At 38.6% G+C, this 27,708-nt stretch overlaps 3 protein-coding genes across 7 annotated transcripts; all 3 read right to left on the bottom strand.

Moving 5' to 3' along the window:
- Positions 1-275: 275 nt before the first annotated feature.
- Positions 276-5,633, bottom strand: fdps (farnesyl diphosphate synthase). 2 transcript variants are annotated; one of them, XM_005810271.3, is made up of 10 exons: positions 5,492-5,633; positions 4,453-4,605; positions 4,225-4,365; positions 3,163-3,243; positions 2,940-3,062; positions 2,288-2,376; positions 2,132-2,204; positions 1,907-1,984; positions 1,675-1,809; positions 276-823 (listed from the first exon to the last, which is right to left on the bottom strand). In XM_005810271.3, exons 1-10 carry the CDS (start codon positions 5,492-5,494, stop codon positions 623-625), a joined length of 1,077 nt encoding a protein of 358 aa, XP_005810328.1. In that variant the 5' UTR covers positions 5,495-5,633; the 3' UTR covers positions 276-622. The 2 variants fall into 2 exon arrangements, with proteins under 2 accessions (XP_005810328.1, XP_014328504.1); XM_014473018.2 differs by lacking the exon at positions 5,492-5,633 and having other exon boundaries at positions 4,453-4,905.
- A 1,639-nt stretch (positions 5,634-7,272) lies between these two features.
- fam189b (family with sequence similarity 189 member B) lies at positions 7,273-19,355 on the bottom strand. Of its 4 annotated transcripts, none has more exons than XM_023331549.1 (15): positions 18,384-19,355; positions 17,792-18,183; positions 17,650-17,706; positions 16,663-16,770; positions 16,389-16,505; positions 15,455-15,562; positions 15,154-15,314; positions 14,941-15,040; positions 13,798-13,870; positions 12,091-12,361; positions 11,662-12,011; positions 11,535-11,576; positions 10,292-10,467; positions 10,048-10,194; positions 7,273-9,958 (listed from the first exon to the last, which is right to left on the bottom strand). In XM_023331549.1, the coding sequence occupies exons 2-15, from the start codon at positions 18,023-18,025 to the stop codon at positions 9,707-9,709; spliced, it is 2,196 nt and encodes a 731-aa protein (XP_023187317.1). In that variant the 5' UTR covers positions 18,026-18,183; positions 18,384-19,355; the 3' UTR covers positions 7,273-9,706. The 4 variants fall into 4 exon arrangements, with proteins under 4 accessions (XP_023187317.1, XP_023187318.1, XP_023187319.1 ...); XM_023331550.1 differs by having other exon boundaries at positions 17,792-18,828; positions 19,167-19,355; XM_023331551.1 differs by having other exon boundaries at positions 17,792-18,009; positions 19,167-19,355.
- A 2,617-nt stretch (positions 19,356-21,972) lies between these two features.
- On the bottom strand, positions 21,973-27,545 carry rab13 (RAB13, member RAS oncogene family). Its single transcript, XM_005810270.3, has 8 exons — positions 27,054-27,545; positions 25,442-25,502; positions 25,200-25,260; positions 25,004-25,081; positions 23,376-23,465; positions 22,992-23,057; positions 22,804-22,854; positions 21,973-22,701 (listed from the first exon to the last, which is right to left on the bottom strand). The coding sequence occupies exons 1-8, from the start codon at positions 27,175-27,177 to the stop codon at positions 22,630-22,632; spliced, it is 603 nt and encodes a 200-aa protein (XP_005810327.1). The 5' UTR covers positions 27,178-27,545; the 3' UTR covers positions 21,973-22,629.
- Positions 27,546-27,708: the final 163 nt, after the last annotated feature.

Genomic DNA, 27,708 nt, shown 5'->3' with positions numbered 1-27,708 from the left:
ATTTCATAACAGTTATACACTACATGGTTCTTGATATAAATGGTCCAACAGTAACTGAATTTCTGACTAGGATTAATAAGGTTTTCAAAAAAGGAATCAAATGTCTGTGTGATTGTTAAAATAAGATGTAGATTAAGTGACAATCCCTTACATACCCTTCACTGGTCTCCATGTGCACCAAACCAGACCAGACCATTATTTCTGGGTGTTTAACAATTTCTTTCTCTCGCTCAGCAAGTGTCCATTATTCTTGCCCAGAAAAAGGATGCAAAAGAGACAGATCATAAATAATTTATTTGGTGCAATTACATTGAGACAATTGGGTATTTCATAAAAACACTATAAAAAAAGTTTTAGGAAATAACCTCTCAGGAGACATATCCTTCCCAAGCCCAAATAAAGTACAACTCTTTCCTGGACATTATTGTCAAAATATAAACAATAACTGCGTTGAGACTTTTGTGGGGTAAATATACCCTTTTCTCTGCCTTTAACTCTGTTCCCTGACATTCATAACTCACTGAAAAGCTACTTAAATACTTATGTTCAGCTCAGATCGGTTTGAAGCTTCTCCCTTGTGATTTTAACATTCTAGTTCCAGTTTCCTGTGATGTTCCATCCCTCACTTGTTCCTCTTGTAAATTTTCTTGGCGAAGTTGAGGAATATTGAGTGAGGAAGGTTCTGAGCATGTCGAGCGATGAGTTTCTGCAGCCGCTGGTAGCTCTCCTCTTCATATGTGTGATACAGTTTTGGCATTAGTAGGGCGTTGTAGAGCTCTTTGACCTTCGCCACGCTGGCTTCATCCTGGCGCCCGTAGCAAGCCTAAAGAGAATGTGAAAACATCAGCTTTTGAAGCAATTCAGTGGAAAATGTGTTGCATGAAAATAAAACAACCACACACAAAATTAACCTTCTTCTGAGCCCATCACAAACCCCAGACCTACATCACAGAGAAACCCTTTAGGGGGATCCACAAAAAAGATCAAGTAAGATCCAGCATACTCCAATATTGGAAAATGTTTCAGAGGATGACGAAATGCTGTTGAGATGAAATTGCAACACATGGACACAAATTGGTCTGAACTGGTGCAAATTAAGTGTAAACACCTGCCAAACTAAAAATAGGGGTTTTCTTCATTGTGAAATGTGCAATGACTCAAAGGGAAAAAAGAAATCCCATGAGTCTTAAAAGAGTTTCAGATTTAACTGTATTTTCACAGAGTTCCAACACGGAATGGTTTCTTGCACAATTTTCCATGAACATACAAATGTGGATGCACTTAAAACATTTAAGCAATATTTCTTAAGAACAGCAGGATTATGTCAGCTCCAATGGAAAGTTTTTAGTAAACCATCGACCTTCTGAAAGTAAACAAGAGGAAACAGAAAAACAAGATATGCAATGAGATGGGTATCTTTGTGGAACATCATTATTACCAGCCAGAAAATGGCTGAAACAGGGAAACTGGCATTTTCTGTAAGTAAAGGCTAGTTTCTTAATAAATGTTTGATTTGCCTTCAAAAACAACTTTATTTTTTATTGGAGACGACATCCATGCAAGGAAACAAATCATAATCTGATGTTGCTGCATTGCAGTTAAACTTTGACCCATAGATTCGGTCGCTATGAAGAGATTTTTGCTCAAATGGGAATGCTGCATAACAAACCTCACCTCCAGAACTGATCTCTGCTCAGGACTCATCACTTCTAGAGCTTTCACCACCAACCAACTGCATTTGTTGTCTTGGATGTCTGTCCCAATCTTTCCAGTCACAGCTGGGTCGCCATAACAATCCAAGTAGTCATCCTGTGGAATAAAACGTATACATGGTTTATTATCACAGCAGACAAGGCAGGATGTTATTTAAACAGTGAGAAAACTGATAATATTAATATCCAACTACCTGTATTTGGAAAAACTCTCCCATCTCCAGTAAAATGTGCTTGGCATTACTGTGTTCCTCTTCGCTGTCAATCCCTGCCTGCAGGAATGAAGGTCCAGTATGTAAGAGAAACTTGCCACATGCTTTCATTACTTTACAAGGACAGGCTGTGCTGGCTTATCTTTCCCAAAGAAACAACTCTGCAGTCTTTAACTTCTTCCAACTATACAACACAAACATACTCACCATGTACATTGCAGAGGCCACTGGGAGATAAAACGAATAAAAGGCAGTCTTGTATTTCACAATTGCTTTATACCTGGAATGAAGAAAAAAAAAGTTCTTTACTCTGATAAATTGCATATTTAAATATATCATTTAAGATATTTCTTCTGTTATTACCTTTCCATGGTAAACCTGTTCAGATCAATGTGGCCAGGTGGAGCCGTCATGAGGTCCAGTGCTTGACCAAGTTCAGTCTGGAAGGTGGTCTGAAACACAAAAAGATAATAATAAAGAACACCATTTTTTTAGAGAAAAATATTAATATTTACTTTTCTCAAAGAAATGAGCAGGCTTAAAATATGCAGTAATACACTTTAAAACTTAACACACATTTTAACATATAAATTGAAAAAAGTGCATCTTCTTAGCAGATACTGTTACAGCATCTGAGCTATACATAAAAACCTAAATGAACAATAGGGAGGAAGGATCAGAGGACAGAGGAAGGGGAGCTAAAAGACAAGCAACAAAGAGCAAAATGTAGGACAAGAGGAACAAAGGAAGGAGTTAGGGAAAGGATAAGACAAGACTGAAACACAGGAGAGAAGAAATTAAATTAGGGAAGGTTAAAAGTGCATATTCTGATCTGTACAGACATATCTTTTTAGGAAAGACTACAGAGTTATCATCTTTCTTTAAGTCACAGTAGAATCTTAACCATGGAAAACTTTCTGTTGCGATTAGCGGCGCTCTTGGAGCAGACATATCCCAACACTGAGGTAAACACAGCCCACCTTATTGCTGCTTCTTTCCAGGGACTGAGACTTACCTCATTAAAAAGCTCCAGTAAATGGACGTAATAGGGCTGACCCCTGCATTGTCTTCGAAGGAGTCTATATATTGATGCCTCCACAAGAAAGGAGTCATTTATTGCATCCAGGCCTATTCCATTCTTAAAATAGGAAGAAGAGAATATTTACTTATGTGTAATAAATACGTAACAAAAATAAATTTTAGCATCCATTGTTTTTTTTGAATGACTGAGTGCTTACCCTCTTGTACCAGCAGGGTTGTCCTCTCCGGGTAACAGATGCATCCATGATGTCATCCGCCATGAGGAAAAATGCTTGAAGCTGTAAGAAACAGAGTGACAATGCTGAAACTAGAGATAGCAGCACACAGTAACACCCTGTGTCAGAGAAACAAGATTTTACAAAGAGCTCAAACTACAGTGCTTTGCCATTTTTCTCCCTAGATGTTTTCAAATTTTGTCTTATTATGACTAAATACTTGTATGCATTTTGTTGGGGTTTATGTGATAATTTAATACAACAAAGACAAAAGAAAAATAGGATTCCAAGATTTTTACAAATGGACATGTGTCTCTATAAGCTCAATCATATTCTATGGCACGCTTCTGTGCAAATCAATTTCCAAGCCTTGCCACAGAATTTAGGTCTGGACTTTGACTGAGCCTAATACAAACATATATTTGATTTAAAACACTACATTGTAGATCTGGTCATACGTTTAGGGGTGTTGTACTGTTGGAAGGTTAAGCTTTGCTCCATTCCCATATCTACTGCAGCCTCTTTAATCACACATCTAACATTTTGGGCAACAAAAGTATAATTTTCAGCATTGGCAGCAAGGTACAAAACTCCAGGTTATGAGCATCAATGTTTGGGGTTGTTATGTGATAAAACTCTAGGAGCATCACAACTTCATACACACACACACCCCCACACACACATTTGTTGATTTTAATTTGTGGACTGTATGAACCTCTGTTCGGGTTTTATATCAGATTATTTGTTTATAAAATTGGTTCTAAAGAATAAGCTTGACTGTTATATTCAGTCATCGGTCCCTAAAAATCTAATTTAATAATGACCATATACTGTATGTCTCGGTACCATTTGATCCATTTGAGGTGATATTAGAAACCCAATTGTTTCAACTGAAAACATAACAATATAATACAAAATGCTTAATAGTACGTTCTACTAAAGTTTATAACTTTATCTTTACAATTGCTACAACAATGTTTTTCTAAATCATGTGGATTTACCAGGTACTGGCTAATTTTAAAGTATTAGACTTCAAATCCTTACCATCTCTATGCACCAGCCGACCATCAGAGCTTTCTGCACAGTACCCTGACTAAGCTGGGACGGCGGAAGAAGCTCTCTCAGGGAGCCGATTACAGACAAACCTCTGTTCTTCTTGCCTCCAGGAACATTGTAATCTAAAATCTAAAGCAAAAAGTGGATAATTAGACTAAATCAAAACTATGGGATTTGCAGGCGAAGTTCACAAAGGGATGATAAATAAAGCCATACCTCTCTCAGCCTATTCAAGGCGTCCGCCAGCCCGGGATCCTGGAAGTCCCTCTCGGTCAGCTCTGTCACCAGCTCCTCGAACTTGGCATCAAACAGCTGAGGGTCCGACAGCAACGCCTTTTTGCTGTGTGTCCCATTGCAAACGGTGTCCGCCTGCAAACAGGAGGCAGACAGCATAAATGCCGGGCTTTTAAATCTGAACGGAGACGCAACTGACCACACGGCCCGAAAGGTTTTAGGTGCATTAACTGCACAGCTCAGCAGCAGGCGTCTCATTCTGGAGCAAATTCACTCCAGGGGCAAACTTATTGCAGTCCGTCGATGTGTAGTTTTAGCGGCAACATGACGTTAGAAACTCGTTTCAGTCTACGGGAAAAGACGAGCTTGCTAGATTCATGATCTCGTACGAGTAACACAGAAGCACTGTTTTCAAGTTTTCAAGACGACGAAGTAAGCTTCCGATTTGGAACTTCCGCTACACATAAAGGGTCATTTCACATTTTTGTCCCCGTCTAAAATAAATCCATGCTCAAAAAGCACCACTTTTAGAAATATTTATCCTGGTAATATTTATCCTCCACTACTAACATTGTGGATTCTTTAAAATACAGCATGTGATCTGTAAAATCATTGCATACATATTTTATATAAACCCAAAATAGTATAATATAGTATTTTTTATATATATATATATATATATATATATATATATATATATATATATATATATATATATATATATATATATATATATATATATATATATAAGTTACATTTTAAAGTACACATACTTAATCTACATTAATCCATTATAAGTTTACGTGTTATCAATTTTTAATTAGAAATATTTTAAAGTTCCATAAAGGAGGGAAATATACCTTTAAATCGAAAGTAACAAATCTAAAGCTAACTTCAGCATCGTCAAACTGCGTTGCTACGATGGGATTAGTAGATGGCTAGCTTTCTGCTTTTAATCTGTTATCATGCGATGATATATTATATAACCTTATGCTTCGTTTGATTATATATCTTTACATACCATAATATATTTGATCTCTTATTCCAAACTGCACCGTATAGTTGAATAAAAATCAGCCTTTATCTCCTTCCCGCAGACAAACGGAGGTCTTTGAACGTTTCTTCAAACCAGGATATGGAGATTGTAGTTCATTACCTCACCCTAGCAGTTTTTATCTGGAATTATCAGAACTAAATGTCCCAGCATCCCCTGCATTTGGGCGAGGTAAGAAAAGGCTTCATCTGACATTAGACGTTTTCATTGGTTGCTCGCATCGAACCACGATAGGATCTTGTGATGATCAACCAATAGGACCTAAACATGGGCGGAGCTTAGTGGAGTGGTCAGATTAAATCCAGTATTCATTGCACAGGTGAAATAAAGAAGTAAAAGAGCAACCAGTGAAATTGCAGAGTGATTTTACATCATTTCTCTAGAAATCTATGATGTTTTTAACCGAGAGTGAGGAAGCAAAAAAATAAAAATAAATAAATAAAATAAAATAAGCCTTACTCCCAATTACTTTTTAATGTAACTTGATACTTCTAAGTCCTAAGAGCTTTATAGTTGAATAGAGTCTCCAAATGTTTATTAATAAATTAATGAATTTTATATCAGTCTCCTAATGGAAAAATAAACTCCTAAATACAGAAAAACAGGGTTAGCTTTCTAAATCTTATTTTGGCTTTTACTATATTTGCAGAAACTCTTCATTTAATTAGAATGCTTAAGGTAACTTTCCAAATTATTGATCAATTATGAACTGATAAAATTTCTGTGGTTGTAATTTATCTTTTGTACCTACAATTATTATGATAGTGTTGATGACCTCTTACGGAGTTCATTCTAGGAGAAGAAATCTCCAACCCAAAGGGATTGATCATATTAAATAAAGGTTAAATACATATATGAATTATGCTTTATTTTATTTAACTATAAATTGCTGTACAAATCAAGAGCTGTAAAGGTCATGTTAAGCTAATATAAAACATTAAGAAGTATTGTGCCATAAAAAGATCCCCTACTGGATCTGACCAATATTTGCCTTTAAACGTAAAGTTTTTTATATATTTTCTCCTGCAAACTTTTCTTATACTTGGGTGTTAGTTAGATTTTTTTTTCTTAAATCTGACTTTGACCATACCAAATTTTAAATATTAGTGCACAATCTCCTCCAGCTCTGGTCAGATGTTTGGGCAGGAATGTCATTAAATTTCAGCTTCCAGGTTTGTCTCGAACTCATCTTTTTTCAGAGTTGACTTAGAGAATTTTTTAAAATCAAGAATATAGGGCTTAATTTGAATTTGCTTTCTGTGTTTTCTGATATGCACAGGGTCAGAATTGTGCATACAGTACATACACTCCTACAAACATTTGCTCAAACACCATTTAACACAGACCTGGCAAGTACTGCGATCAGAACCATTCTAGAAACTCAATATTAGTCGGATTTATCTGTCCCTAAGCAATTTTTCAGCCAACTAGGTTCTACTTCTATATTGTTCCACCTCCATTGTAAAATTCATCAGCACTACAGGCAGCGAAACAGACCCTCAGCATGATATAGCCACCACCATACTCGGCAATGATTTAAAGAACTGAAAGCCTCTCCTTAATTTGTCCAAAGATACAAATTAAGTAACTGTGTTTCGTCTGACTGTAAAGCCGTTCACCATGACCATGGTGAGTATATGTGAACTTCTGAACATACCTATAAATGGGACATCCATGTGTTTCACTGCAGGTGTCTTAAAAATGACCGTCTTTCATTTCACTTAAACAACAGCAACATTTTTTATTTCTATTATTTATTTCATATATTTAAGCACATAACTTGCAATAAAAGTTTTTCTATCAACACTGCATTTAAATTTCAAATAGGTGTCATATTTAGTGTACATTTATCATTCAGAGTGAAAGGTTTTAGTCAGGTGGGCCTGAAAATACAGATGTCTCTTTAAATGAATAAAATTTAATGCAAGACAGGAGGTAGAAACAAATCTCATTGCCTTTCCGAGTGTGTCTGGGTTTTTGTGTTTACTAGTGTAGATGCATACTTGTACGTTCCCAAAATGTGCCTTCACTGACGTCAGTGTATTCAGCTTAAAAATTCAGTCTGATATAAAGGTGTTTATACACTTCTATAGTTTTTTTCCCCTCATTTAATCATCTTTAAACAACCACTGTACAGCCGAAATGTAACAACACAGTGTGTATCCAGAACTTCATGATACATTTACTGCAAGAGCCTCTCAAAGCAGTTCACGTCTGACAAGGATCATCCACCTGTAGCCAAGGTCCAGAGGCGAGTGTGGAGCCACCTGGCAGATGACTTTGTCCCTGACCTCAACTAACATTTCAAGTAGCTGCATCACAGGTCCTGTGTGCAGGAGGAGAAACAGAATAAAGAAGCAAACATGCAGATAAAGACATTCGGAGCAATTGTTACAGGCAGAATCAAATGCACAAGGTTCCCGCAGTATTGCAGCTGTAGCAAAAACATGCACCTTTTTGTGTGCATATCACACGCACCGTGGTACAATTCAACCACTGGAGTCACGTCTGTGGTGGCCATTGGTGTCTCTGTAAGGAATGCTGGCTGCTTTGTTTAAGCGAACGCTGCCAAATTGGCGAAAAATAACTCTTAAAATAAAGGGGAGGAAAAAGAGTAAAATAAAGCTGATTTAGGATCTTCTTTGTAACAGCATTTGTCCTCAAGTGCAAACTCGTTGGTGCATCTTATGATACATTATATAGAGGTTTCCAAAAGTATTCACACCCCATTTACATTTTTTGTATTTTGTCTTGTTACGACATGATATTTAATGAATTTTCTGTGAATGTTATGTGGAATACCGAGACTAACTAGTGCATGATTGTGAAGTAGGAGGTAAACGATGCATGACTTCCAAACTTTCTTACAAATAAAAATCTGAAAAATGTGTTGTACAGTTCTATTCATACCCCTGATTAGAGTGCAGTTCAACTATTTGCCTTCAGAAGTCATTTAATTACTTTTGAATTAAGCAATTCAGAAGTAATTACTTAATTGCTTCCAAGAGTCCAAGAGTTACACTGGACTCTTAAGTTAGAGTCCAACGTAAGTCAGCAATAAGTAGAGCTGAACAATGTATTGTAAATTTATCATTATAGCAGCATCACTGTCCACAAGAAAGAGTTTGGAAGAAAAAAAACTGGATCGCCTTCTAGTGCCATGCATTAAGGCTCTCCATGACAGTAGGTTTATTTGGTGGTGTCTGTTGTTTATAGCAGAAGAAAATATTTTAGGGGGGCATTAGGACATTCTGGTAAAGTCATTAAGAAAAGTCTGATACTTGTTCATTTGCCAAAACAACTCATATAAGCCAATTTGTGATTTTTTTCCCAAACATGTTTAATTTTGTTCCAGTAGCTGGATAGAGAATTTCTTATCTGTAAGAATTTCTCTATCCAGCCTTGGGCCAGAAAACCTGAACACTGTTAACAGTTTATTTATCCACTATTACTAAACATTATCTAAAGTTTTCTTAATATAATACAGCCCTAGTATATACATACAGTATGTTCTGTTCAGCGAAGGCCTCAAAAATAGGAAGCTTTAGCAGGATTAGCAGGATTTCACAAATTCTCCCCATCCAATTTGACTAAATTTGGTGCAATTTTGCAACAATCAGTGGGAAGCTGCAATTTCGGTAAAAGGTGGACCTACAAAGGTCTGACTTAGAGGCACTGATTAATAGTGTACACTATACTCTTCAGACTTTCATCTGAGGAAAAAAGAATTATTGGAGTCCAAGGTATGAATACTTTTGTGAGACACTGTATTCAGCTGACTGCTTTTGGTGGTATTTCTGTTAATATAAGTTAAATTAAGGATTTTCTCAATCTCGTCACCTGAGCAAAGGAATGGTCTAACAGCGATGTAAAAAAAAAAGATGAGAAACGTATTGGAACCCATAAAGTTGCAAAAGACTAAATGCAATTGTACTGTAAATGGTCATTCTCTATTGATCATTGTTCTCCTTGTTCGTAAAGAAAGCTGGAGCTCTGCGCTGATGTTCAGTCCACTCGAAGCACCTCTGAAGTAAAGCCGTTTTCACAGCTGACCTCTGGAAATGGAGGCGACAAAGAGGAAAAGGGGGGAAGACTTTTGAAAAATAAATTCTGAATGTTTTCACTTTTGTCAAAATCGTACTATCTTGTCGTCCTCTTTCCTCCTTTGCCCTCCTTTTCTCGTCACAGCGCAGACTCTGAATAGAGAGCTCCAGATGACCCATGAGGCACATGAGGCGCCATCAGTCGACGCAACGATGAAGTGGAGGAGCTCAGATCTCCGCAGCTGCGCAGGTGGATCCCCTCTGGCGCTCGACTGCTGTAGTGCCGGTTGTGTCTACTGTCGCTATGGGAATGGTGATGTCCCCGGCGGTGAGGATGATGGGAGTGAGCGTTGGGGTGTCCGCAGCTGGTGCTCCAAGGGGTCCGCGACACCTGGAGGTAATTTAATAAAGCTGAAGATGAGCTGAAGGCTGGAGATGCTGAATAAGTGCTGAAAATGGATTGGAGTTTGGGTGTCATACTTGCTCAGTAGACAGGTGGCCAGAGCCAGCCGTCTCCACTCCACTTCTCCTCTTTGGCCCCTGTCCTGTGCTCCCAGCATGCTCAGAGGGTGGCCCCAGGTTACGTTTGGAGCGCTGCAGGAAGCGAGCCACCAGAACTCGGGTAACCTTAAAAAAAAAAAAAAAGCAAGAAAAGTAATAATGTCAGAGCTTGGAGTCTTTTGATGTTTTTTTTTTCTTCACTTTTGGTGCGAAAGTGATTTACCTTCAGGTCTCCCAGAGAGCGGTGGCAGTCTTTAGGTATACGTATAGGTGAGGTTGGTGCAGGTTTAGGGGGGATTTGCACACCTGTGGCTGCTGTCTTAATGCCACCTTTACTTGGCAGAGCAGAAGGAGGAGCCACAGTAGAACGAGGCAACAAACAAGCTTCGGAAGATGGAGCTTTGAAGTAAAAAAAAAGAGGACAGAAATTGTAGGTATTATGATCTATAATGAAAGTACGCACGCACCTTCATATTTATTAGGTACATCAGTTCTATTGCTTGTTAAGGCAATTGATGAAACAACCAATTACATAGCTGTGCTATGTAATTACATAGCAATTACATAGCATTAAGGCTAATAGACATGGTGAAGAGAATATTTTTCTGTTATTTTTTAAATTCTTGTTCAGGACCTCTGATTATGATTTTGTTTCCCTAAGCAGTGGGAAACTTTTTACTGGAAAATGAATGCAAATTTTATGCATTGCCAAATTATACCAAAAGATTTGTCTCTTCCCTCAACTTTAATGACTGTGTGTTTAATACATGATCTTTTTTTACTAATAGTCAGGAAGGTATCCTAGGCAGTGGTAAAAAGTGATTATGAAGAGATTAAGAAGAGTGTCTGTTTATGCAAAGTGTTTTTGTAAGATTAATAAACTTACAAAAGCAAAGTGAACTTAACAAGTCAAGTTCACTTTGCTTTAAAGAGACTTTAAACATTGTGTGGTTGTTGACACCAGATAGGCTGGTCTGAGTATTTCAGAAACTGATAGAGTAGGAGTTTCACTCAAAACCATCAGAAAATGGTCTGAAAAGGAAAAACCAACCATTGGGCAGGAAATGTATGGAGAAAAAGAGTCTTGTTGGTATCAGAGGTCAAAGGAAAGTGGGAAGATATAGCAGCAGAAGACCACACCAGTTGCCACTATTGTTAGCTAAGAACTGGAAACCGAGGGTATAATTCACATAAGCTCACAAAAATCAGATAATAACAGATTGAAAAAACATTCTCTGGTCTGACGAGTCTCAATTTCAGCTGTGACATTCAGATGGTGGGGTCAGAGTTTACCATAAATAACATGAAAGCATGGATCCATCTCATGTTACCAAGGTCAAATCATCTCAACCTGCTTTGAACATGACAATGACTGTACTCCAGTGGCCTCCACAGCCACCAGAACCTGATCCAATAGGGCACCTTTAGGATGTGGTGGAACAGGAGATTTTCCTCTAAGCTCTTACCTGTGTCTGTAGATGCCTTGCTGCCTCCGGATCCAAAGTCAACTGGAACAAAAAAAAGGAAAAAAGGCATATTTTTGTCATCACTGTAAAACTGGAGTAAATGTTTTCTTGTTAATCCTCGCCTCACCTGTGTCTGTTGAAGAACCGAGGCCTGGCTCACTGTGCGACCTCACAAGGCGTAAAAAGCCTTCACTTTGTCTTCTAACAGTCCCTCCATGTTTGTCACTTCTCTCAGCCCTTCGTCGAAGGTAAAGGGCCCCATGAGGAGGGAGCAGTCCGTTCCCGTGCTCACAGGCTGCTGAGGAAGACGATGGAGGGGGAACGGATGAGGCCGGGGCAGCTTCCTGGTTTGAGGGGTCGGTGAGGTTCACCTGAATCTCTGGGATGAAACATTGCTGTTGATTTGGAGAGTTTCCTATTGCTTCCAGCTGGGAACAGCTGCTAGCTAACACAGCCTGGCGGTGCAGCACAGGAGACCTGGAAAACAGACTGGGAGAGTTAAAATGTCTCCTCAAAACTAAGGAGGAATTTTAACTGTTTTGAGCTTTTTCCTCACCTGTATGTATTGGTAGCTGTGCTAGGCGAGGAGCAGGAATTAGACCTTTCCCCTCTGAGGAACCGTCTTGCCCTCGGTCCTCCTGCCAGTGGACTCTCTGGTGTTTGACACTGTGGACCACGGAAGAAACCGTCGCCCCTGTCAGCACAGGTCCTGTTGCCCCCATGGCTCCTTATGCCAACCTCCATCAAACATGAGTCTTCAGAGGGGGAGGAATCATCAGGGATGTCCACAATCTCTGACATTAACAGAGAACCACTATCCATAGATACTAACAAGAAAAAAAATGTTTTTCTTTATTATTCAAGAAAACCCTTGAATGTTCAGTCAAGTTTCACAATATTAAATATGACATCTTGCTTGACATTTCTTACCAATTCCTCAAATGTATCTACATAAAACTGCAGATTTAATCTAAATCTTCATATTTATGTTTGAGTGGTAATATATTAAATAATTTAACATTAATTACTTTCTAAATATTAATAACCATTAACTTAAATAACATTCCCAGTTAAGAAAAAAACTTTAAATCCATGTCATGGTTTGTACTATGACTGAAGCAGCTTTATGCTTCATTTTTAAATTGTCCTTAACCACAAGTAATAATATATCTCACATTTCCAGCTGTTAGCTAAAGAAGCTAAAAGCACAGTTTACATTGGGGTTATACAGAAACAAAAAGTTGCACATTATTATTTATATTCCAGAGCACAATGAGAGTCATCTATTAATGGTGAAAATGCAGAACCAGTGGCCAGCCCTGCTTGCTTCTGATTTCCCCACCCCACATCTGAAATGATATTCTTGAGTTTAATTGGTTTCAATGAGGCTATTAAGTGCTTTGATGTCTAGGAAATGGAGCAGAAGCATTTTCTTTAGAAAAAAAACATCTAATTCAGTTTAAAATTGTAGGAGAATGTGCTATGGTAATTGTCCAACAAAACCAAACTAGAAGTGTTGGACAACAACTCCAAAAAGTTAATTTGACACAAAAACAATACTGAGCATCATCATGACATCCATAGTAAAACTTGGTGGTGGCAGCATCATGCTCTGTGGTTACTTCTCCTCATAGAACTGGGGCTTTGGGTTTTGGTGGGTTCTTAATAGTGATACAATTTAGTCTTGCCTCCAATCTTCAAGGTATTTGCTAGAAAGCCAAAAGGCGAGGAGGGATTTTATTTTTGACCATCTCTGTGAGTCCAAGTATACAAATTTTCTCTCATGACTTCATGGGAGACAAATACTTATGACCATGTCATATTTCATATTTCTTTTTAATAATTTTGCAAAAATTCCTACATTTCATTTTTTTCTGTCATCTTGACAGATGGTACATCATACCATTGTGTACATTCACGAGAAGTAATTTGAGCTTTTTTCATTTTAGCAAATGGCTCCAATGAAAGAAAGAGTGAAAATTTTAAAGGAGACTGAAAACTTCCTGTACCCTCAACATGAGAGCAATATAATCTTGTGCTTCTATTGGTTTTGATTTGGGATTTTTATTCCATTAATTATTGGTTGCTGTTCGAATATCAAAACAGCAAAAGAGCCACTTTTAGTTTATTGTGGGCTTTCACTATTTTTCTTTGAACTTTGGTCTTTATTTACATTTTGAATGCAACTACACAACTTGATTTACCTATATTCTACACACTTCACACAACATGACAGACAGACATGGATGGACTGTTTTTGCACCTTCTCCGCTAAAGGCTGTAGAGGTCCCTCTCTCTCCAGACAGCTCGGTACCATGGGCGTCAAACACTGTTGCCTTGGAAATCACAAGAGACAAGGATCAGGACAGTATTACACAAAATGAAGAAAGATGCTGCAGAGTGACGTATAAAAGCTTGGCACTGCCCAGTCACATCTCTGTTATTCTGAATATTTAAATGTACTATTTTTCTAAAAACTAATGCATAAAACATTATTTTAATTGAGCAAAAAAATATTATTTTGACTTCATTTGTGAAATTCAGTCTCAGATGATTGCCATCACATCATTTTTGTCTTATGAGCTTTTTAGGGGGAAAATTATTCTTCGTCTTAATCGGTATAACAAGAACATGGATTAGCATTCATTTCTAAAACTAAATCTAAACAGGCCAAATCCAATTACTCCCACTCTTTGGTCCTAAGTACATTGGTTTCTGCATGTTTAAACCAGGGAGTTTGTGGTTCCCAACATTTTTGTCTTGTAGGTATTTTGTATAACTTACTGGGCACTTTAGGAAGTGGGTTTTATAAGGAAGTGACTTAAGACGTATTTTCAAGGATCTTTCATGGCATTTTCCCATATTTTAGGAAAGTACATTGCAGGTTCAGGAAAGTACATACAATTTTTTAAAAGTCCCAAGTAAGTTCCTGAAGTTGCCTTACAAGTTCCTGCAAAGTGACACATAGATTCCAGGGAAGATCCTGTGAAGTACTCAGTAAATTACAAGACAAAGTTCTGAAAATTATCTAATAAATGTAGTAAAGTACCTGATACATTCCTAGAAAAAGTAACCAGTAAGCTCAAAAAAAGTTCTGGGAAGTATCTGGTAAGTTCTATGAGAGTATCTTGTGAGTTATAGGAATGTACCTGGTAAGTTTTTGAGTTCCAGGGACATTCCAGGAAAGTGTCTGGTTAGTGAGCTAACCAGACACTAACCAGACACTAACCAGACACTAACCAGAAATATACTTTCATAAATCTACCAGAGTATATTTATGAAAATATACTTTCGTAAAGTATATTTTACAAAATGTTGTAAAATATACAACATTTATTTATGTCCGGCATTTGCTCGGACATTCTGAACAAATGTCCGATGGTACTGTGTGTACACAGAGGCTCACCTGGCTTGCAGCTCTTTGGCCCATCACAGCTTCATAGGGAGGAGGGCAGTCAGTGGGGTACAAAGGGACAGGACTCTCCATGGAGCCATTATAGGTGATGCTGGATGTTGATGCAAACATGTTAATCATTCTTTAAAAGTGTGTGTTGCATTATAAACACAATGGCTATTACAGAACACACAGATTAATAATATCACAAAAGTACTATAGCACCTCTGAGCATCTGTCTCTGAGCTGCAGGTGTATTCAGGGGGATAGTAGGGAGGAGGAGGAATGGGGGGTACAAACTCCTCAAAGTCCATGATGTTGGTCAGGAAGGCATCTTGCGGAGTGGTGCATTCTGGGTTGACTGAGCGGGAGCGATGAGGGGCGAGCTGAGCGGTAACCACAAAGGATGCATTAAGGTTTGTTTGTGTTTAAAACTGATACCTTGAATTCTAGATGTGACTCTACTGCATCGTAAAAAAAAAAAAAGATCAGCCACTTAAATGAAATGTGCTGCGTCGGCGCTCACCAGGTGCACGAGGTCCAAGGAGAATATGTGGATACTGCAAGTCACAGTGGACAGCGTACAAATGATGGTGGAGAGAATGCTGAGACCACACGCACTGAATAGGAGGTCCTGCACAAAACAGGGATTCACAAAAAACTCAACTCAAGCATTTTTTTGGTAATTCATCCGCTGTATAACATTTAAAATGTAACACTTTATGCTCACATATGTTTCCTATGTCAGGCAATTTTGTAGGGTGCTAAACAATTTTTGGAACATTGGTAAAGATATGTAAATACCCCAAAACAAATAATTTGTAGTTAACACTGAAAATGCTTTACAAATTCAATGTTTAAACAAAATGTATGTGTTAAAGAATGTTAAAAAGACACTTTTGAAACTTTCCTAATAAGTAATTCATGTCTTCTTGTTTCCATAGGATATTGTTATGATGCGATAGACATTATGCATGGGATCATTTCTCTCAGTCTAGCTTAAAAATTGGAAAGGCAAGAGAGCATGAAATTACAATTATGCTACAAAAAATTACTTGTCTATATAGTCAGTGAGATCAACAAAAAAGTGTGAAGTAATAATTGTGATAAGCAAAGCTGCACCAAGAAGGGGAAAAATGATTTCTTCCCCAACATCTCAAGAGCAAATGCTACTGGGAGTTTAACTGGAACTGTCAGCTTCGGTCGGAGGAAACCGTGATCGACTGGGACATCTTTGAAATATTAAGAGACAGAGCCAAGAGTACATAGAAGAGGCTCCGATATTCCAGATGATCTAGAGAAAGTGTGCAAAAAATATCTGTCTCACTACGAGGTCCAACATTTCCACATATTATGTAAGACTAAGCACAGTCTATTTTTATGCTGGAATAAATATTTTTATTTTGAGCTTTTTTTTCCCACAATCTGCCAGGAATAAATGTGCAGAGTACAGTGCTTACCTTTAACTGATGTTTGACTGAGTGACAGTCTCCATTCAGGGACAGAACCAGGGTATCCTCCTCCACCATGGAGCAGGCTTGAGTGCCTGCACAGCACACACAGAGACCATTCTCCACCTACACACATTATCATACAGAGGGAATCACAGTAAAGCACCGACTGGAGCTCTTTCACATTGTTCAAATTATTCCTGGCTCATTCTTAATGCATCTGCTTGGAAGGACATTTCAGCACAAGGAGGGCTACGAGGACAAGACAGCAGTTCAGACACACCTGGCAGTTGAGCATTGACTTGACCATCTGTGCGTTCTGACAGGAGAGCATAGAGCCAGCCAGGCTGAGGATCACACACACTGCAGACAGCAACATGAACAGTGACACCTGTGGAGGGATGCAGAGGCCATGCTTAATTTAGAGCGGGTTATTAAAACTGTCTGCAACCAGGCAAGGAGAACAGATGACGTTAAAGGACACAGAAACAGATTTCACTGTTTATATTACAAAGAGGATAAAACAGTGAGTGGAAAGGTAAAGAAATAAAACATCCTGAATGTTTGTAGTAAGGCTGCATGTTATTTTTTCAATATTATAAAGCTTAAACTGACACTTTGGTAGAGCATCCTACTAAAACATTATGCATCTCAAATCATTGTGATGGTTTCTAAACTGAATTAATTATCCTGCATAGTGAATTAATTAATTATGCAGCATATTTAAAGCTCCAGTATGTAGCTTTCATGAAAAATATTTTAAAAAATAAAAATAAAATTATCATTATGTCGTGACAGTATAAGAGGTAATATATAAGAAAATTTGAGCCCCTCTGCCTTCTTCCAGTGGTAGCTGCAGAAATACACCATTCAGTCTGAAACAATCAGACTCAGGAGGAGGGTCTTAGTGCTGTCAATCACTCTCATGCTCACCCTAAAATCTTTCTAGGTTTTCCCTGTATTTTCCTAAAGACATGATTGTCCTTTAATTAGCTCAATCTTTCTTCAGTCGACTCTGACAAGCTTGCTTGTCTCTATGCTGCCTCATTCATTCACACATAACATTTTGCATAGCATAATATTTTCTCTGTCAACACCCCCCCCACACACACACACATGTGCACACGCCAGATCTCTGTTGCTTCTCTGATCATGTTCTCCTTTGGGTGCTTGTAATGTGACAAAATGGGAAACGCTCCCAGAAGTTTGAAGACTCTTTTTTTCCCCCCAGTTATGATGAAATGTTGTTTAAATGCAGTGAAAAACATACCACCAGTGTTAGAGGTCTTCTCCATGAGATTATTCCCACTATCCCTGATGCCACCACCTGGTGACAAATGCATACATAAAACACACACAACTTACAGTCAGCTTGGTTTCATTTAACAAGCTTTGGCTACAGTCATACTCACAAAGAAGCCAGCCCAGAATGGACAGGACTGCCGGACGCGTGCGGATGAGGTGAAGGCCATGCTGGTGAAAGAGAAGGCCAGAACCATGGCTCCCAGCCCCAGGTGGCACAAACCCAGGTAGAGCAGCAGACGGGCCCCACCGGGCCCCCTGCCTGACATGCCTCTGCGACTGTCAGACCAACCACGAGATCCAGAGGCTGAAGCCACGCTGCTGGAGTCTGAAGGTGAAGGCATGGTTGGCTTGTCTGTAGGCGTGTGTGTGTGTGTGTGTGTGTGTGTGTGTGTGTGTGTGTGTGCGTGTGTGCGCGCGTGGGTGGGCGTGTGCGTGGGTGTGTGTGTTATGTGAGGAGGATGGGAAGATGTTTACTTGTGCACTGAGTTCATATAACAAACTGTGTAGGCAGAAACACAGAAGAGCAGAGGAGGAACTGGTGTAAATGCTGGCATAACTGTGCTACAATTCATGCATCAAGCTGACCCCCTGGCAGGTGCAATGGTTCCTGCTTAATGTCCAGACCGGTCAGTGAGTCCAAGAACTTGATCAGCAGAAAGCTGAGAATCGAGCAGCCCTCTACACAACCACAGCACTCACCCCACTTGACGTTTGAGCTCTTCTGCTGCTGCTGCTGCTGAGACAGTTATAGTCGACGCAGCGTAGTCTCAGTCCATGCAGCGCAGAGTACACCTTGTGCCACTTTCCTGTTCAGTCCGAGTAAAACACAACTTTAAAGCCGAGTAAAGCATCGACTCCGCTCGTTTTAAATCCTCCCTTTTCGCATCATTTGCTGCTTGCAGACGCTTTCTCCTCCTCCTCCCCGCCGGCTCTCAGCCTCTCCCTCATCTCGGCCCGTGTGGCATTGCGGTATAACCGGAGCCCCGAGCAGGCCGCAGGTTCTCGAACCGTCCCAAAGAAAGCGGCCAACGATCGCTCGCTGTTTTGCGCTCCGTGCAGCAAAGGTAACATGCGTGCGCCCGGTCATGAGGAAAGACTTCCCGACATGTGCGCTCCCTACCTGGCGACCTTGCAGTTCATCATCCTACAGGAGGAAACGCCAGTAAAGGGATGAGAAGATTATATCGGTCCGTCCGGGAAGCAGCGGCTAATTATGGCGACTTAGGGATGGAGAGAAATATCTGAGCACAGATTTGCTAACTGTCTTAAAATAACAGCCAGGTGGATCAGATGATATATCGGATAAAAAAAAAGAAGATAATTAAGAACTTAATTTCTGAGGTTTTGCTATGGTCCACCAAGACCCCATCTTTCTCCTCCTCCGCTTCTTTCCTCCCTGCAGTCACGCGGGCATCCCGTACAGACCGTGTGTTAGAGTGAGCGTGTGTTTCTCTCTCTCTGTGTGTGCGAGTGTATGTTTACCTCTTTGCTTCCCACCAAGCCTCACACAGCCGTCACTTAAAGATCACGCACATGTACCGTATCACTCTATCCATGCTCATCTTTATTAACCCTTCTTCGTTCTCTCTGCGTCCCTCTTCCGACACTTGGGTGAATAATAGTGTTTGCAAACCGAAAAGCCCCTCCGCATGCGTGATGACACGGCACGCCGAACGTGCAGACAGCTCGGGAGATGCGGCAGCTCGCGCGAGCACAGTCATAAAGGTGGTGCTGATGCTGGGGAGGAGGAGGCGTGGGTGCCATGGCGACAGAATCCGGCACCTTCTGCAGTAAAACGGAACGAGCAGCAGTTAGCCGGTCCTTCATGAAAGGCCTGTATTGCAGTCAGCCCTTTAAGAGTTTAACATAATGTTTGCTTCTAAAGATTCCGATTTTAGGTACTTAAAAACAAAAACAGAAAAATACTGCATAAAAAAATGTATTCTTTTTTAAGATTCTTTCCTTTAAGGTTTAAAGTGTTCTTTTACCAGCCGTTTTCTGTCTATTATTATTAGCAACCCTTGAATATTTTACCATCAGCTTTATCTGTTACAATCACAATTGTCCATTCTGATGAAATTTTATGTGACCAACACAACACCACACAGGCATCACTGTGAAATGGAAAAGGATGCATTGTTCACAACATTTTTTACAATCGAAATTCATCAATATCATTAGACTGGACAGAGACCCTTTTTTCCAACATAAATTCCGAGTTTCGCCACATAATTTCAAGTGAATTTAGGTCTGGATTTGATTCCAGCTCTGCCTGAGTATTTAGGATCGTTCTCCTGCTGGTACAGTTTTTTGCAGTCTCCTTCTGGGTTGATCTGCAACAGCAAAGCCTGTTGGTAATATCAGGCTGTGGGAATATTTGCCTGCTGGAGAAAATGCATTGGCATTTAGTCCCTATAGAAGGTAAGATGACAGCAACTAGATATCGAGATTATTAGCAACCCCTGAAGAAATCTCCAGGGCGCGCTAGACCCCAGACTACGGGGTCAACACAATGACCTGAAGTATAGCCAAGATAACAAAGGAGGGCCTTCAAAAGCACTGTCAGCATGCTTGAATGGCTCAAATAGAGTATTGACTGAGACCCAATAGAACATCCCTGTAAAGACCAAAAAAAAAAAATGATGCTCTCACAGGTTCTCATCCAGTCTGATTGAGTGAGTGAATCTGTGGAGAACAATAGAAAATACCCCAAAACATGTGTAAAGGTTGTAGAGACATTTAGAGGAAGACTTCATCTAATTCCTCTTAGAGGTATTTCCACAAAGTATTAAGAATGTGCAAATACTTAAAGCCCTTAGTTAAATGTTTGCTTTTTAAAAATATATTTATAAAACATTTCTGATACATTATCACTTTCTGTTATGGTGTATTTTGTTTAACTTAATTTGTTTAGGATAATAAAATGTAGAAAAAGTGAATGGTTGAAAACAATTTCGGATGGTGCAGTAAAAAAAAAAATTCTGTTGGTTTTGAAAGCAACTTAAACCTTGACCTTTCGGTCCCACTTAAGATCAAACAATACACTATATTTAACACAATCTGTACAAAAAAGTAATCACGATTCATGAAGAAGCAATTAAAAACAATCACAACCAGGAGCACTTTTATAGTATTTGATTTTTATTAATAAAGAATCGTGTCTGTAAAGTCCTTACAGTTTCAGATCCAAAACAATAAAAGTGTAACAAATATGACAAAAAAAAATAAAATAATGAAAAAATATTCTGGTTTTCAAGAGCTCTGGTCTGTAAGCAGAAAACAAAGCTGCCATGATTAACACCTGCAGTGGGAGTGACTTTCAGCATTTGAAAAACTGCATGAGCAGGGAGACAGTCATGTCAGATGAAGCTAATGTGTGGTAACATTTAGGCACTTCAGTTAAAAGGCGAGCCCATTTCAATCAATTCAGGCATGCATGCTCTGCTACTTCCACATCTCTCACATCCTGTCCTTTCACTTACTAACACCCATCCTTCCTCCATCTCTTCCCTCAGCTTCTCAGATTGCACTTCTAGATCTCTGCTTGATGTCGTCTACATTCTTCACCCAGCTAGTAAATCAGGGATTGTTTGACAAACGGCTTTTGTTTGGATTCCATTTGTGGGATTTATTATTATGGAGAGAGATTTCAAAAATTCTCTAAGGGAGGAAAACAGGACGTCATCAGGAGCTTTAACATTTAATGACACACTCTCGTTGACTGTTAAATGGAGCAGATGACTTGTTCAGTCATCTACTTTTCAGGGAGTAAACAATGCCGACTTGGGAATCCTTAATATTTATTTTAAGATATTTATACAATGTGTTTGCATGGCAAATTTATAGAAAACAAAATGTTAGAATGTCAAGAAATTCCTAGTTATCTCTGGGACTTCAATAACAAATTTAAGGCATTTTTCCTCCTCAGGTTGGAATGATTGCATTTTAATACAAGAACAGGAGGCCTTGGTTTGAACTTACTGTACTTTAACAAGTTTCTGGTATGGTTCTGTCTGGATGTCCCGAGCCTGATGTAGGCCTTCTACAAACCAGTTTTAATTTGTATTTAGGAAAACAGTCATGTCCATTTGACCTAAAAAGCCATGTTTAGATAAAATGAAACCACTGTATGTACAGGGAAGTACATATATGTGTATATATATATACTGTATACATACAGTATATACAGTATATGTGTGTGCATGTGTGTGTGAATTCAAACTTATTCACATAATTCTTGTTTTTAAAAATCATGAAAGTTGTCTGTTATTTCTCCGCCCCAGACAAAAAAAACCCCAAACAAATTATTTAAATAAAGACAATGCTTTTATATATATATAAAAGCATATATATATGCTTTTATATATGCATGCAAACTCTGACCAGAAACTAAACCAATAACTAAAGACATTTCTATTCTTCTGATCTGCTCCAACATTTAAAATACCTAAACATATTCGACTGGAATTTTGGCACTTGGACCTTAACATAAAATGGTAGAAAATAATTTAAAAAAAGTTTTTGATCTGAAATGTTCTGATTTTCAGGAAATATCAAACTCCTGAAAGCTGCTACAGCATGTGCTCAGATGAATAAATGATAATATTACAACAGTGCCAGTGCAGGAATTATAATGAGTGTGGCAATAAGCTATGAATAATTGGATTGGACACAGGAGACATGGAACATGTTGGGTTCAGGCATTTGGACACTTTCAGCATGTTTTTGTGGCAACAATCACAAAAACAAAATGTCTCGGAATAATAAATTAATTTGGGCATGCTAAAATTCTTGTGGACTAAACAACGGTTTGGATAAACTCTCAGCACTAGGACGTATTGTACCAGTTTCGGCCAGCAGATGGAGACAGAAAGCCTTTGCATTTTTCCATGGTGCTCTTAAATGTCTGTGGCATATACAGTATAGTGGCATATATTTGTCACTTCTAGAGGATGGCACACTTTGAGGGCAGTTTCGCTGTACTGCTGGTGATTTTCACCTCTTTTCCCGCCGAACCCTGTTCACCAAATGCAAAAGGGGCTAAATGTCACAAACATGTTCTCTTACTTTTTCTTAGGAAATACATTTATAAACAACAACAAAAAAAGAACGGACATACCGGCTTCTTGGTGGATTTGTGCAGTATGTCTCGTGCCAAAGCTAGAAAAGACTGCATAGCAGACAGATTGGAGCACAGAAGCAGAGGAAATAAGATTTAACCTTTTGCAGCATATTAACAGCGTTTACATAAAACAAGCCCAAAAGTTCAGTGAGGTGTCCAGTCATGGTGGATTCATTATGGCTCACCTCTTCCACATTAATGCTGGACTTTGCACTGGTCTCAAAGAACCTGATACTGTGATCCTTTGCCAGCTGTCAACATTAGAGTAAAGAATATGACTCACAACCACATCCTGGTTCTTATCTAAAGCACCTTTAAAGCCGTTAGACAAGATAGGTCAACAGTTTTTTACATACAAAGTGCTTGACATGTTTAGTCCGGTGCAATTTTTCTTTGTACAAAATACTGAAAATGTATCATCTTTCTCCCACTTATGCATGTTATTTTGAGTCACATACAATCACAACAAAATACAAATGCTTTAAGAGTTGAAGTACCCATACAAAGCTACTGCCAAACATCAAAATTTATATAGTAGACATTAATTATAGTCACATCAGTTGCCTCACCTTCTCTCCCGTCTCCTTGGACACTTTCCGTTTCGGCTCAATGTCGCATTTATTTCCTATAAGCATCTGACTGACTCCAGCAGATGCATTCTGTGAAACAGGGGATGTAGTTATCTGATTAGAAGTAGTTAGCTGAAAATAAACAATTAATCATAACAACATGGCAAAAAAAGCTAGAATGATGTGATTTAACATCAAATACTTGCTGCAGAGTAAGCTCAGCACATGCTCAGTTCTCCTGTTAAATGCCAGCTGTAAAATTATTCTTTTTATGAAATACAAATGTATCATTTTAATCCAAACAAACAACACTGCTGGTTGTTGTAACCAATAACATTTATTGCAACTTCATAAATCAGCATGACTTGTTCCCTTACTGTTTGGACAATCTTTTGTTTGACTCCGGTATTAAATTTTGTGGTGAGGCTGGAGGAAAGAGTCTCTTCTGATAGTGCAGCTCTCACAGTGCATTGTTGTGTAAGTAAATGCCACTCAGACCTTTAAATCTTTCTGAGGTTTCTTTAGCAACAAAGCAAGACTTTTGATTTTAGTTTTCTTCAATTTCAATAGTAAGCAGCCCAGATTGTTTTTGCTCCATCTTCTCAGTTTAAGTCAACCCCCATCCCAGTTACAGTCACCTTTTCACTTGTTTTGAAAAAACTATTAACTTTCAAGTGAACTGTAAGGGGAAAAGTTGACTATTGTGACAAGATATAAAGCTTCAGTCAGAAACTGCAAACAAGTATCCGCTTTACCAAACAAATTAAAGAGATAGTTCAGTTTTTTTGGAAGATTGTTTCTGTTTTTGTGTTTTAAGCAGTAAACATTTTGTCTGGAATAACTCTCCTTCAATTTCACAGTGTGAAAAAAATTTAAAGAGAGAAATATATCTGCAAGGCATTGTAGCTTACATTGAAATCTTCTCACACATATACTGTATAGCACATAGTTCGTCTGGCTAGATATTGTTCAATATATGCTCTGTTTTTAGTGCACGCTTTAAATAAGATGGTCATTGTTACTGCCTATAGACCAACCATTTCTTCTATGTAAAGAGTACTTAATGTAAATTTGGAGGCAGCAAAAGAGACTAAAAAGTTATTTTATAATAAAATACAATAACATTTTTGAAACTAGACTTTAACATGCAAAAGTTTGGTTTATTTTGGCCGCATTGTCATATCAAGTCAGACTATTTTTTAAGTATCATGTTTAGCTATAACACTCTACTTGCAACCTGCTGACATTTTCCCACTCTAAATTTTGTAATGAAAAATACAGGAATTATTACCCTAAACTTGACTAAAAAAATCTTCTTTGTAGTAACAGAGTTTTTCTGTGCAGAAGTTGAAATGCAATTTTCAATAAAGCTATTCTGTTGTAAATTTGTTTCCCTATTTTTTACTACAATTTGGCCATGAACTAGAATCTCATACGCAATGAAAAAAGAAGTTATTAATGTGAGTGCATGATGCACCGTGCACTTTTCTCTATATTTTTAAAGGTTTTGAAAGTCTGTTTTCCTGTAATAATGAATTTGTTGGAATCAGAATAATTTCTGATAATAAAATGTTATCAAGGAGCAACAGTTACAATATTTAGTCTCATGGAAATGGAAACAGCCTCACTTCCTTGATGCTCTTCATCCAGTTTTGGATGTTTTCAAAGGATTTCTCATCAGTGATGTCGTAAACCAAGATGATGCCCTGGCAGAAGAGTGACAATTTAAGTGTTCAGTCACAACATACAAAACAAAATGAGCACAAAGTGAAGACATGCAGCAAATTATCCAGCCTGCAGCTTCTACAGGTGTGCAGTCCTCACCATGGCTCCCCTGTAGTAGGCAGTAGTGATGGTCTTGAACCTCTCCTGTCCTGCTGTGTCCCTGCACCAATAAATCGAAGCATTTCAAGTCAGAAACATACAGTGATACATGTGCAGGACTCATAAAAATATATTTTTTTAAAGCGTTGCATTCAAAGTGAATCGTACATCTTAAAAAAAGTATGTCGTTATTGACTTCAACACATCACAAAACAAAGAAACACCTCTGTGACACCTCTTACCAGACTTGTAGTTTCACTTTCTTTCCATCCACTTCAATTGTCTTTACTTTAAAGTCAATGCCTGGGAGATAAAGAAAAAGAGGACAGGAAGAGGCAAAATGAGCAAAATACCCCTGATAGGAAGTCAAACATACACACACTGCACACAATATTGATAAGGTGGAAACTGGCATGAATTGTTTTTTTCCTTTGAGGATGGACAAGCTGACAGACAGCATGGAGGGGGCTGTCCAGCACTAAACACTGCATGCCAGAAAGCCAGCAGCTCTTTTGGGAATGCAGAGATGGTAAGAGAGATAGGAATGAGGCTGGGTGGACCCTTCAGAGAGAGCAATGAGATCAGTAAAGGGAGAGATAGGGGGGAGAGGGGGGAGACTGCTCATTAAGTAAGAACATGAAAAAAAAAATTAGTTAAACAGAATAAACACTAGAATTCATTTTAGTTTCTACTTAAAAGCAATCGTTAACTAACTAGTTCCATTAAAGTACTTCATAAGTTTCATTAAAGCGGCCGGAAAGTTCTTTGTCTTTTTAAATTAAAATTAAATGAAAATATCTGGTAGGTTCCATGAAGGTTACATGAGAGTTGAGTTGCGTTACCTAGAAGTTTAATGAAAGTACCTAGTGAGTGCCTTTAAATTTCCATGTAAAAAAAAACATGGCAAGTCCTTTTAAACTTTTGGTTTGTTCTATGACACATCTGTGAAGTACCTGGTAAAATCCATGAAGGAAGCTTGTAGGTTTTATGAAAATATTTGTTAAGTTCCTTGTCAGTACTTGGTAAGTTCTATGGAAATTCAACAAAGGTCCTGCTAAGGAAGGTTGCATGAATGTGATTGATAAGTTGTCAATGCTTAACATTGACAACTTAACACTATATAATGCTTAACTATATAGTGCTTAACACTATCTAATGATTCAATGCAAGTACCTGATGAGTTCATTAAAAGTCCTATTAAGGTTTCAGGTAGGTTTCATGCAACCAACCACCAAATAGGTTTCAGGAAAGTTCAATGAAACCAACTGGTAAGTTCTATGAAAGTTCAATGACAGTTCCTAGCAAGTTTCATGGATGTTACTTATTACATGGTAAGCTACTTGTGTACCAGATTCCAGAAAAAGTACCACATGAAGGTACCGAGTAAGTACTACTTAATACTGCTTGAGGAAAGTTCAATTAAAGTGCCAAGTAAACCCATAGAACTTGCAGAGTTGAAAGAAGTTGTATGAATGCAGCTGGTACAATTCAAGGTTCCAAGAAGGTTCCATGAAACCTCATCAGATACAGGAAAGTTCCACTGAACCCTCAGCAAGTTCTGGAAAGTAACACCTACAGGTCCTGAAAAGTGAGCTTTAAGCTCAGATATGGGATGCAACATGGAGTGGTATATAAAAAAAAAGAAAAAAGCACAGAGAAAAAGAAGAGGAAAATATGAGAAAGAAAGTGGAGACTAGTTGAGACATGAAAGTAGTCTGAGAAACCCGTTTGCACAGCGTTCGGAATCAAACAACGGATTATGAAATGTCAGCAAACATTTATTCAGCTCATAACTCAAGTTTCAGAGCGCTGGCGCAGACAGGCTGCAGTTAACTAAACATTATTCTCACGTACCGATGGTGGAGATGTATGTGGAGTTGAAATTGTCCTCAGCAAAACGGATGATGAGGCATGTTTTACCCACTCCGCTGTCCCCGATCAGCAGCAGCTTAAAGAGGAAATCGTATTTTTTCGCCATGGCTGGAGCCCAGATAGAAGGAAGAGGAGGAGGGGGAGATTTATGCAGTCTCTTAAAAAAAAAAAAAAAAGAAAGTTTGCCAATCTTCTTTTCTCGTTTTCCCCCTCCCAGCCTGTTCACCGGTAAATTCCGATCCCCCTCAGTGCCTCAGTGCTTAGTTTGGACTGGGCGACAACAAACTCCATCCAAAGTTTACAATGCAAGTTTAAGCTCAAACCTTCATCGCCTGAGCTGTTGAAACTATTCTTCTGCACTAAAAGTATCCAAATCCTACCGTTTACAAACACATTGGAAACGCTACGTGGTTTTCAGGCTGTAGGGGGAAAAAAAACTCGGCCCAAATTCCACTTTGGCTGGGAGAATTACGTAGAGTGGGAGTGATTTATGGGAGTGACCAACTTTTACTGACCGGACGTTAGATGGCGCCACTTGAATAGAACTTCTGTTTATTCCTGGAATAACAAGGCAGAGAGAAACGTTACAAGTTTCACACTTCAAGGTTTTCCAGTCAAAGATAAACCACTAGAAACA

This window comes from Xiphophorus maculatus, chromosome 3 (assembly GCF_002775205.1).
Source record: "Xiphophorus maculatus strain JP 163 A chromosome 3, X_maculatus-5.0-male, whole genome shotgun sequence".
NCBI classification, from domain to species: Eukaryota; Metazoa; Chordata; class Actinopteri; order Cyprinodontiformes; family Poeciliidae; genus Xiphophorus; species Xiphophorus maculatus.
Note: the sequence above shows the minus strand (reverse complement) of the source record. Positions and strands in the feature narration are given on the sequence as shown.

Coding starts and splice junctions, on each gene's coding strand:
- fdps (XM_014473018.2), bottom strand. CDS start 4,728: ATGAGACGCCTGCTGCTGAGCTGTGCAGTTAATGCACCTAAAACCTTT. Junction 2,377..2,939: donor TACTGGAGCTTTTTAATGAG/GTAAGTCTCAGT, acceptor TTTGTGTTTCAG/ACCACCTTCCAGACTGAACT. Junction 1,810..1,906: donor GAGAGTTTTTCCAAATACAG/GTAGTTGGATAT, acceptor TTTATTCCACAG/GATGACTACTTGGATTGTTA.
- fam189b (XM_005810286.2), bottom strand. CDS start 18,025: ATGCCTTCACCTTCAGACTCCAGCAGCGTGGCTTCAGCCTCTGGATCT. Junction 11,577..11,661: donor CGGTTCTTCAACAGACACAG/GTGAGGCGAGGA, acceptor TTTTTGTTCCAG/TTGACTTTGGATCCGGAGGC. Junction 10,468..11,534: donor CAAGGCATCTACAGACACAG/GTAAGAGCTTAG, acceptor TTTACTTCAAAG/CTCCATCTTCCGAAGCTTGT.
- rab13 (XM_005810270.3), bottom strand. CDS start 27,177: ATGGCGAAAAAATACGATTTCCTCTTTAAGCTGCTGCTGATCGGGGAC. Junction 23,466..25,003: donor GGATGAAGAGCATCAAGGAA/GTGAGGCTGTTT, acceptor CCTGTTTCACAG/AATGCATCTGCTGGAGTCAG. Junction 22,855..22,991: donor CCAGCATTAATGTGGAAGAG/GTGAGCCATAAT, acceptor TCTGCTATGCAG/TCTTTTCTAGCTTTGGCACG.